General features: G+C 37.6%; 1 protein-coding gene across 1 annotated transcript; it reads right to left on the minus strand.

The window, feature by feature from the left end:
* Window positions 1-4,391: 4,391 nt before the first annotated feature.
* On the minus strand, window positions 4,392-10,460 carry Fabp4 (fatty acid binding protein 4). The gene is made up of 4 exons (XM_042680665.1): window positions 10,305-10,460; window positions 6,312-6,484; window positions 5,181-5,282; window positions 4,392-4,624 (listed from the first exon to the last, which is right to left on the minus strand). Exons 1-4 carry the CDS (start codon window positions 10,375-10,377, stop codon window positions 4,574-4,576), a joined length of 399 nt encoding a protein of 132 aa, XP_042536599.1. The 5' UTR covers window positions 10,378-10,460; the 3' UTR covers window positions 4,392-4,573.
* Window positions 10,461-11,935: the final 1,475 nt, after the last annotated feature.

Below are 11,935 nucleotides of genomic sequence, written 5' to 3' on the forward strand. Positions count from 1 at the left end.
AGCTGGACCTGGTGGTGATGCCTGTGATCCTATCTCTCTGGAGGGGAAGGCAGGAGGATTATTAATTCAGATCAGTCTGAGCTACATAGTAAAACCAGGACAAATATAAGTTAATTCATCAACAAGGACAATATTTTTTTACTCACCTCAATATTATTATTACTATAGTGGTTGGCATATCATAAATGTTAAGTGGATGTCTTATGAATGACAAAAATGTAAACAGAATTTATTTCTATTTGACTGTTCTTGATGACTGACAGCATTTCTGCACACTGTCCTCTCCTGACTTGGTGCTATGATTAACCTTGTGTTCTGGTCATCCTGGGATAGTAAAGGGATTGTGGTATCTCTTCCTAATTACTATACACCTGTCTTCTCAACAAGAGTGCTATTCCTTTATGTACTGATACCTCTTCGGTATCACATTCCTTGCTAGGTTTATTATTTAATTTGATTGTCTATATTTTTGGATGCAGAGGTTAATATTCATAATGCATTTTCACAGTATATATGTATTATCATCAAATAATCTAAAGCTACAAAGTGATTCACTGTTATAAATGCCTCCTCTTACGGTATCATTACATTGTCTATTATGGAAGATAATTCTTTTGAAATTTAGTACTGGTTAATATCAAGTCTGAATGTGAGATGTGCAGTTGAAGTTTTCAGAACCTCACTTGCTACTAGAGAAATTGGTTAATATTATATCTACTGAGCAAAAATGATGTATTTTTTAAGAAACATCACTTCTGATAATTCTAATGCATTTCAGAGCTTTGCAGAGAACTTTTGCATTCAGTTTTGATTACTGCAACTCTTTCAGCTAAAGCAATGAAGCTGAATTAATACTGAAAAAAATTTTCAGTATGAAAGCTTCCAATTCTGTTTTGCACTAAACAGTTTAAACACTAAACAATGTTTAATCCATATGTAGAAATCGAAACTCCTCTCGCAGAAGGTTTGTATAAAAGGCTGATTAGCTTGGGAATCATTTTTTAATTGAATTAATTTCTTCATAATAGATACTTTCAATTGTTTCACAAAACTTTCCACCCCAACTCTATTTTTGTTTTGTTTTTGTTTTGTCAATTTTGGAATCATTCAAAAGTTACAAGGAAACTGGAATTTACCAGCATTCCAACACATTTGCCCCTCTTCCCTTTTCCCTGTTCTGCCTTGCTATCCCTTCTCTTTCTCTTCCTCATCTCTCTCTCTCTGATAAGGAGCCTTTTATTTTGCTGAAACATTTGAGAGTAAGTTGTGAAATACTGCTCTAGTCCTTTCTGAATAAGCGCCTTTCATATATTTCCACAGTACATCCATCAAAATTAGGAATGTTACACCAATAACAACCATCTAATTCACAGACCCCATCAAACCTAATTGTCACTAAAGTCTGAAAGCTCCTCCCCTCCCCTCTCCCCTTCTCTTCCTTTCCCACCAAATCCCCTTCCCTCCCCTCTTCTCTCTTTGTGTGTGTGTGTGGGTATGTGAGGGGGGGAGGGAGAGAGGGAGCAAGATGGGGGGGGCAGGAAGGAAGGAGAGAGAGAGAGAGAGAGAGAGAGAGAGAGAGAGAGAGAGAGAGAGAGAGAGAGAAACGGGTCTTGAATTTAAGGCTTTGTGCTCTCGCTCAGCTTTCTTGCTCATGGCTGGTATTTTACAACTTGAGCCACTCCTTTAGTCTAACACTGGTTAACTGGAGATGGGATCCCACAAACTTTCCTTTCTGGGTTGGCTTTGAATATTCATCTTTCAGGTTTCAGCCTCCTGAGTAGCTAGGACTACAGATGTGAGCCAGTGGTGGCTGGGCTCAGAAAGATTATGATTTTTTTGTTTTATTGTGGTGCTAAGGATTGAACCCAGGGCCTTGTGCAACCCAGGAAAGCACTCTTCCACTCAGCTGCAGCTCCAGTCATATTGTCCTTACAGTTTTTCTATTGCTACTCCAAGGTTTCAACCTCTTCTCTTTCCTCTGTGGTCCAGGATCCTGTCTATGATCTCATGAGGCCAACATGTCAATGGGGAACCAATCTTTATTCTTTCCTGACAAGAAAGATTCCATGACTTGAGTCATTGACTGAAAAATCACTTTTCTAAGCAAGAAATTGGGTCTTAGCTCAAAAATTAGGAGTAATTTTCATATAAACTCTGAAGTCAGTAATGTTTGAGACCTTGAAAGGAGTGTTTCTTTTCTCTTTCTTTTTTTTTTTTTTTTGGCGGTTGTGGGGCTTGAACTCTGGGCCTGGGCGCTGTCCCTCAGCTCTTCAGCTCAAGGCAAGTGCACTACCACTTGAGCTACAGCGCCACTTCCAGTTTTCTGGTGGTTTATTGGAGATAGGAGTCTCAGGGTCTTTCCTGCCTGGGCTGGCTTTGAACCATGATCCTTAGATCTCAGCCTCCTGAGTAGCTAGGATTACAGGCGGGAGCCACCAGCGCCCAGCTGAAGGGAGTGTTTCTAACCCCCATATTACAGCTCAGAGGTGGAAGTGGTAGGAACTGGGGATGTGCTGGGAGTTGCTGTGTTGGCCCATTGCTTCCCCTGGTCCCTTCTGTTTCTGAAGAAGACATGAGTGAGCCATAGGCAGATAGGTCTGTCCTCACACATTGTCTGAGATGTCCTCACTCAATCCTGCCTCTCTTCTTTAGAGCAGCATCTCCTCTGTCTTCTTTTGTATGTGTCGGTAGAAGCAATGCCAGACAATGGAAAAGAGGTGAACTTCAAAAGGATCCCAGGCAATATAAACTGGAGAATTATTAATTAAAGGTATTTCCTTAGGTAGGTCTTTAGTTTTATAGTAAAAATGTTGGGATGTAAAACAGACTTCTCTATCAAATTAATATTGGACTGCATCTTGCTACCTTATGCTTTTAAATCAACTGGAAAATAAGAAGAGTTAAATTATTTTTAAAAAAAAATAACTCAATTCACAGGTGCATTTGCAAAGAATTGGCTCCTAGCTTATTTTTTTAAATACAGGATTAGCAGAATAGCAACATTAAGAGATAGGGAAGGCTCATGAAGAGGGGGGTGGGTGGGTAATGAATTCTACTGAGCAAGAAGCAGAGGGTTTCAAAGGAAGAAAGAAAAAATATGATTGAGCAAGGTGTGTGAAAATAACAGGACAATGATAAGACTGGGAGTTATATAAAAAAGACAAGATAAAGCAGAGTGTATATGCCATACTAAGGCAATTAAAAATTTTCTGGAAACAATAGGAGCTACTAAAGGTTTAATCAGTCGGAGTCCCAATTAGAAAGAGTTACACTGTGTGATCATTGAGGTGTAAAGGACTTGGAAAAGAAGGGAGGGAATAGAGACTTAAGAGGGAGGTTTATTGGGAGAATCCAGAAGTAATTTAAAAAATTATGGCGAGAAGAAGAAAAGCAAGTGCATTGAAGATAAATGTTTGGAAACTACTATAATGATGATTGAATCTTTACTCAAAAACTATCTTTTCACCAATCTTCTGGAATAAAAATTACTAAATTTTGTGCACAGAATTCAGTACAGGTTCTGGAGGCAGCCTGTGTGTGGGTTTGGGTGTGGCTTTCATATCCTGGAAATCGGTGGTTTTAAGATGCTGAAAACATTAAGAGCTGGCCCTACTAGCAGGGGACTAGATCTGCCCATTCACCGAGTGATTAGTAGTGAGGAGGAATGCCCACCGATGGGCTGAGTGGGACTCTACCTAGATGTCGCAACAGTAGATTGTTATAAAGGAACATAAGACAGGCCCCTTCTTACTCTCTGGCTTCCTGTTTCAATAGGCCCATATCTCCCTTTCCGATGGGCTTCCCCCAGAATGCCACCCACCATAAAATCTTCACCAGAGTCTGAAATCTGATGGGCTGCTCAATGATTAATTTCCAGCCCCCAAACTGAGCTGTATAAACTTTTCTGTTTAAAGCAGCCAGCCTCAGCCATTTTGCTAAAACCGTAGAAGATTAAGCCACCTGGTTTATTCATAACGTTTAGAGTCAAAATTACAGACGAGCTGGAAGGCAGGAGGATTCCAAGTTTTGAGACCAATTTGAGCTGCATAATGGGTTCAAGACCAGCCTGGACTACAAAGGAAGATACTATCTCAAAAATTTCAAAAATAATTATACAGGATTTTGTTTGTTAGTTCGTTCTTTATAGCATGCATCGTATGTACTGCTGACTCACGAAGCTCTAGACAAGGTAGACTTAAAACTATCTAAGGTGTCTCTGAGGAGACAATGTACTCTAGAAGGACTTACCATCATTTATAGCACCTACTTACCATGAGCTATTATGAAACAGCTTTTTTACTTATATCCAAAATAGTGTAATAATACAAAGATTTTCTTCATTCAGTATGAGTACAAAATTATCTAGCATAAGAAAGAAACCATTACACCACTTTCTAAATCTAAAAAGTTTATTTATTTAACCAAACACAACCACAGTCAATAAAATCCAGCTTAGGGAAAAATTAATTGCATGTCAAATAGTGGAAAACAATAATATCTTTTTTGAACCCAATGTCCAATAGAGTGTTGCTGTGTCCGATGCAAGCTTTAGTCCAGGTTTGTGTCCCTTGGCTTAGACTTTCTCATAAACTCTGGTAGAAGTGACACCTTTCATCACACATTCCTACACATAGATGCAAACACATTATCAGTCAAGCAATGGGACTACACCATGGGCATAACTATTGAATCTCTCAACATTTGGGAAAGAAACAAGAATCAACAAAACACATTTGTTCTGAGCTCCTATATATATAGACATATGTCCCCCATATTAAAGTATGATCCTTTTCCTACAGGAGCTTTCAAATCATGATGGGAGAGTAACATCCAGGAGGAGTGTGTAACAAAATGTGGTAGGGCATGACTGGAGACAGGCTTTGGGAGGTGTCAAGGAATCAATGGTTCACGGAAAGCAAAAGGCCTGGGCTGAACTTGGCAGCCTGGAGAGGCCTTGCACACTAGCTCAGTAGTAACGGTGTGCTCAACTAGCCCAAGACCTTGGGTTCAATTCCTGCATCAAAACATAAACAGCCAAACTAACCAAAAAACTGGAACAATTGCCAGCGTGGAAACCTAAGTCTAATAAGGATGATCATTCTGTACAAGAAAGGTGAGTTCCTTGACCATGAGATGACCTAGGAGTGAAGTCTAGAACCAAGCCCCTAGAATGTACTTACCACCACCAGTTTATCATCCTCTCGTTTTCTCTTTATGGTGGTTGACTTTCCATCCCACTTCTGCACCTGTACCAGAACACCTCCATCTAAAGTTATGATGCTCTGCAAAAAAATAAAACGGCAAAACCATGTGTGTATTTATATACATATGCATATATATGCATGTATACATATATGAATGGATATATGTATATATGTGTATATGCATGTATATGTGTATATGTATATACAACATGCATGCAATCACCAGAATATTCAATAAAAGAACAATTTGAAAAAATAATACTATGAAACAAGAAAGCTATATTTACATTGAGATGATGGTACTATAGGTGAGCATTCTTCTTTATAAACTACCTTTTAAATTTTTTTTAAAAAACACATCATTTATTTATTTGCAGTTCAGATGGTTGACACCAAGGTTTAGGTTCAATAGCCAAGTGCTCCACTAATTACCTGAATCCTGGTCCACTTAAAAATATTTATTTATTTACTTACTTATTTATTTATTTTTGAGACAGAGTCTTTCTATATAGCTGAGGATGCCTTGCCCCCAAATCCCTCTACCTTTGCCTCCCAAGTAGCTGAGGTTATAGGTATGCATCACTGCACCCAGTTTAATAAACTTAAAAAAAAAAAAAAAAAAAAAAAAGCTTTCTTGGGGCTGGGAAGGTGGCTCAGTGGTGGAGCACTTGCCTTGTATACATGAGGCCCTGGGTTTGATTCCTCAGCACCACAGAAGCAAAAAAAAAAGTGGCACTGTGGCTCAACTGGTAGAGTGCTAGCCTTGAGCTGAAGCGTTGAGGGATAATGCCCAGACCCAGAGTTCAGGCCCCACGACCAACAAAAAAACAACAACAACAACAACAAAAAAAAAAAACCCAAAACTTTCTTTAATTAATTTGCTTTAAAAACTCTATGTATTAAATACCAAACAAATTACATTAATTATTTTTAATATAAAGATGACTAAGTAAAAAAGAGATAATCAATCAACTGCATAAGGAAACACATGCAATATGAGTTTTAGTTGGAATCTTTGGCCTGTGATGGAAGAGTTTTTCCTCCTGTTATTATGAAACTGCTTCTGGTGAGCAGAGGCAATAAGTAGCAGATTTGTTTACTTCTCACCTTGACTTTCCTGTCATCTGCAGTGACTTCATCAAATTCCTGGTTCAGTTTGAAGGAAATCTCTGTGTTTTTGAAGGTACTTTCTGATCTAATGGTGATCACATCTCCATTCACGCTGATGATCATGTTGGGCTTGGCCATTCCAGCCACTTTCCTGGTGGCAAAGCCCACTCCTACCATTAGGAAAAGAAAATATTGTCAGGTTGATATTTTCACTTACATCTTTGTCTAAATCAAAGAGCTGTATGGGTGTACAGGTGAGCATGTTTGTATGTGTATGCATCCACATGAGCACAGGGGAGAAGAAAAAGATACCAGTGAATTTCTCAAGGTCTATTTAAATGGTTCTTGCTGTAAATATATTGGGTTAATACTTAAAGAAAAACTGAGGTTCAAGAGACATGGGATTATTCCTCAAACTTCCCCATTGGTAGCTTGGAATCCAACTCTTTGGAACACCTAGTATTAATTTTCAACAGAAATACTTGCAGAGATTAAGTTAACTATACATCGCACACATTATATACACATATAACATGCATGAATATACACATGTATGTATACATGTATATGGACATGCTTATATGTATATAATAGATGTTTCCATAATCACTTTCCTGTTTATGATTGAGGCATCATTTCATTCCTTCTTAGATATTAAAAGGTATTTTATTTGCCCATAATATGGCTTGAACTCAGGGCCTTGCTCTAGGGCTTGACTTTTTGGCTCAGGGCTGGCACTCTATCACTGGAGCTACACCTCTATTTCTGGTTTTTTGCTGGTTAGTTGGAGATAAGAGTCTCTTGGATTTTTCTGCCAAGCCTGGCTTCAGACCATGATCCTCATATCTCAGCCTCTTAAATTAAACAGATATGAGTCACCAGTGCCTGGATTAAAAATTATTTTTGAAAATTCAAAGTCAGAAACAGAATGTATAGAACTAATATAGAGTTAATGGTTGAAAGATCATTTATTTTGTCTGAACAAAAATTACATCTCATCGCTATTACTGCCAAGTCTAATTTTCTAGGCTTCTTTCCCTGATTATTCCACTATGAATTCAAGATTTTGATTAATTTCTCCAGAAGAAAAAATCTTTCCTATGTTCATACCATGTTAGGTGATAAAATTGCCCAAAAGTTATTGGAAACATTAAAGAAGGATTGCATAGGCATAAACTGGAAACATTTCATAATTTAATAACCCCTGCTGTCAATGTATTTGATTCCAGTGTCCTGCATCTTATATATACATTTTTCTAATTTGGGGAGGGAAAGGGAAATAACAAAATGCTGAAATAAGGATACAGGATGATCTATTGTAACAATGAGATGTACAAGACACTATGTTGAAAACAAACTACAATTTTGTGGGAGGGGAAGGAGGAGTTGGGGAAGTGGGGAAGTAGGGGATGATGGAAAAACAAAGGAGGAGGTAACAATGCTCATTAGGAAATGGACTCATTACCTTGCTCGTGTAACTGTAACCCCTTTGTACAGTATCTTTACAATAAAAATATATTTAAAAAAGAAATTAGTGTTTCTTAGAATAGTTTGGAAACTGATACTTTGAATCTCAGTTACCTGAGTTTTCAACTCCTAGTTTTTTTGGGTTTTTTGTGTGCTGATCCTAGGGTTTGAACTCAAGACCGGGCATTATTCTTGAGCCACTGTTCCATTTCTGGCTTCTTAGAAATACAAGTCTCATTGGCTTTCCTGCTCAGGCTGGCTTTAAACTTGATCCTTAGATCTCAGCCACTTGAGTAGATAGGATTACAGGTGTAAGCCACTAGTCCCTGGCCAACTCCTATTTGTTTATTTTAAAGAGGAATACATTTTTCTTGTGTAAGGTGTAGGATCAACAACTTACAACCTAATATGAACAGTGTTACTTTGCTGCCACTGCATGTGTTATACAGAATTTATAACCATTACAGATGTGGGGGTTTTCTGGCCCATGCACAGAAATCTAAACCATTTCTTTGACTAAAAGTAGCCAAACATAGGAAATGAGGAGTGACTGAGAAAGAAATATGGGGTAAGGTAGGTAATACGAAGGGCCTGATTCAGCTTCCTACCTAAGAAGTGACCACAGGTGGGAAGCTAATATATGGTCAGTGCTGGCTCTGATATAATGTACAACATTAAACCTAGGGAGCAACACAGACTAGTAAGGCAGGCAAAGTGGAGTGTGAGTCCAGACAGGTTGAGCTTGGGAAAAATCACCGTGTTCCTTTACTCCCTTATTTAACCACTGGAGGCAATACCTACCCATTCACCCTTCCTTAGAACTGCCAGTTTCTCCCAGGAAATACTTTATTAACTCCATTTACCAGTCCTATAATTTAGATGTAGTTTTAGAACTTGAATATACAGATCACAAGTGCAAAGACCTTAAAAAATAATCAACAGCTAATTAGTTGTGCTGAAATTCTGAATTTCCTTCTCATCTACAAACAAGAAAAACAAAGGGCTTGAGGGGACGAGGGCAAATAAATGGAGAGAGGAGTGGTGGGTAAAAACAGTCATCATAATCTATGTACAAGTGTGAAAATGGAATGAGGTAACTTGAAGGGATAGATGGGTTGGGATCTATGGTGAGGGGAAGACTAAGGGAAGAGATGACATCACTCAAGATGCATTGAACTCATAAATTAGCATGCGGAATTGAAATTGCTTTGTACAGCTACTTAGATAATTCAAAAATGGGGAAAAATCGGCCTGGTGCTGGTGGCTCACGCCTGTAATCCTAGCTACTCAGGAGGCTGAGATCTGAGGATCTCGGTTCAAAGCCAGCCCGGGCAGGAGAGACTGTGAGACTCCAAACTCCAATAAACCACCAGAAAACCGGAAGTGGCGCTGTAGCTCAAGTGGTAGAGCGCTCGCCTTGAGCTGAAGAGCTGAGGGACAGCGCCCAGGCCCAGAGTTCAAGCCCCACGACCGACAAAAAAAAAATAAAAATGGGGAAAAATCAGTAGTTATGGATAACCAAAAGTATATTCTATATAATTAAGGAGAAGGTAAAGTCTTTGAAATTTAGATAATTAAATCTAAACCATAATGATGATAGTGGCTAAAATTTCTTCCCAGGTGTGGATCTAACCCTGTGGTTGAGAAAGGGCTTCTCAAAGTTGAAGCCTTCGTAGAAGGGCCTCCCTAATTTACCTCTACAGCTCTACTGCAATAATTATCTGGTAGACATTCACCCAGTGACACACTGGAGATGTTAGCAGAGCTTAAATGATTGCAAGCCTCTACTATCAAAAGGAAAGTATGTTACTTATATAACTCTGTATTTTTAATAACTCAATAATTCTATGGCATGTCATGTTCTTTCTACTCAAAGAAGTATTTAAACTCTTCAGAGAATATCTTTTCAAAATCAATATTTCTCTATATAAAACTGTTGTACTTCTTAATGGATCAACAAGAAAATAATTGGCATATATATGTATATATGTATGTGTATATATACCACATATATACCATATATATATACATATACATATATATATATATATATATATATATATATATATATACACATATACCCCTAAGGAAGTTTTTTCTAAGACAGGAAATATAGTGACTTCAATTTTAAAGATAAATCATTGCATATTGCAAAATCAATGTTTTTCTTACCAAGTTATTGCATATTTTACATACAAAGGGGATGAAAGTATAGCATGAAAAGAGCTATGTAAACCAAAGACACTCAAGCTTTGCAGAAAAAGTAGAAGTCTTGTCATTCTATAGCTCACAATTCTATTTATGCAATTTTTCAGGTTGTTTCACCTGTAGGAAGCATTAGTTATAGCTATGGTTCAGAATTTTTCTAGAAATAGAATCTCATTTGCTGCCTGTACAGCTTCAATATAGAAAACAGCCTTACTATTTCTAGCCAGTGCTTCCAGGGTGAAAAGCCAGCTCTAAGCCCTTTTCCCACCAAGAGAAAAAAGATACAAATCCAGTCATCCAAGTACAGTTTCTTACCGACTTCTTTCATGTACTCATCGAAGTTTTCACTGGAGACCAGTTTCCAGGTACCTACAAATGCATCACACATTTTGTGAACCTTCTAGGATTCTTCTTCCAGGTGAGAAAGAGACTGCAGGTTTCAAGAAGGTGCTATGATTCTCCTGAGTCCAGATAACTCCTTTTTAAAGATGCCCAGAACATGTGATTGTAGGAGGAACCAATTGGAGACGATATCAGATCATTTCCTTCATTACTAGCCTCTGTATTTTTTTCCCTCTGAGTCATGTTTTTAATAGAAATTTCTCAACTTTGGTTCTCCCTGGCAAGTGGTCATTGGGCTTAGAGTACAAATTATTTTTAACTATGAACAGAGTATTTTAAATGTTCCTGTTTTGACTACTCAATGCCTAGTACATCGAACTTCCCCTTATTATTCCCATATATGTATTTACCCTATTGTTGAGATAAACTTTGACCTTCTTGGGTTGTTTTTATTTTAATGATATTATAATTATGTGGTTCTTTTGAATTAAACATAAAGGACTGCCTTGGAGATTCTTAAATGATTGCAAAAGCTCTTTGGGACAGTGTTGCCCTAGAAATAACCTGCCAATTGCAACAAAAGAAGGGAGAGAATTTGTTATAAAGTGCGCTAGATTTCTTATTTCAGATTTTAAATGTTTTTTAATGAATTGAAAAGTGCATTCAGCCCATGTACAAGGAACTGGTGAAAACTTAATTAAAATAATCTCACTCTTCTCATCCGTAACTCCCAGTATCATATTGATTTCCAAAGACCTCTTCCAAGTCACAGCTCTAAGCCCAAGTATGCTCCTGACAGCATACTCTCATAGTATGCTACAAAGAAAATTTATTCCGTTTCTGAAATATGTTTTAAGCTCGAAGTCCATCCAGATAAACAGTGTCATGTTAACAGAATTATCTGAAATAATATGCTCACAAGTTATCACAGTTAGTTTTCTGCCAAATATGACGACAGTGCATTCTTGCAATCCCAGCACTCAGGAGGCTAAAGCAGAGAGATTGCAAGTTTGAGTCCAGAGATCTACCTTCAAAAAAAAATCCTGTTTTCTTCTTTTACATAGTAACTGATTTGCGAGCTTATTTTTCTTAAGTAATCATGGGTTTCAATCTTCTCATGCCATAAAAGAATTTTGAAAGATGTTTGCATACACAAAAACTCCCACAAACACATCTAGTATGTTCCAAGATGTACCACTAATATATAGCATATAGCATTTCTTGAAGTCAATATAAAAACATTATGTATATCATGAAAATTACTTACATTGATTATATTTTGTGATGACAAGACATGTTGAGGTATAAGAAATACATTTCCAAAAACTAACCTGTGTCTTTTTTATTTTCTTAATGTGGCTTCTAGAAAATATTACATCATATGTGTAACTCACATTATATTTCTGTTTGGAAGGTTGTTTTAGAGGACTACTGTGACACCCAGGTTCTTTGGTTACTCAACATATGAACTAGATGCTGTGCTAAGGGCTGAGGATTTCACAGAGTGAGTGAGCTCTGCTTGCTCTGTGGAGCTTACATTAAAGAACATAATATGCAAAGGCAACAAATCAACGAACTAATAGCAGTTAATGCTGTGTTTCAAA

Source organism: Dipodomys spectabilis, unplaced genomic scaffold (genome assembly GCF_019054845.1).
Source record: "Dipodomys spectabilis isolate Male_0828 unplaced genomic scaffold, ASM1905484v1 ptg000063l, whole genome shotgun sequence".
Classification (NCBI taxonomy): Eukaryota; Metazoa; Chordata; class Mammalia; order Rodentia; family Heteromyidae; genus Dipodomys; species Dipodomys spectabilis.

What these genes read in the sequence shown, in the direction of transcription:
- Fabp4 (XM_042680665.1), bottom strand. Translation starts at nt 10,377, where the DNA reads ATGTGTGATGCATTTGTAGGTACCTGGAAACTGGTCTCCAGTGAAAAC. An exon ending in TGAGTACATGAAAGAAGTCG is followed by an intron (nt 6,485 to 10,304) that starts GTAAGAAACTGT and finishes TCCTAATGGTAG; the next exon opens with GAGTGGGCTTTGCCACCAGG. An exon ending in AGGATGATAAACTGGTGGTG is followed by an intron (nt 4,625 to 5,180) that starts GTAAGTACATTC and finishes ATCTATGTGTAG; the next exon opens with GAATGTGTGATGAAAGGTGT.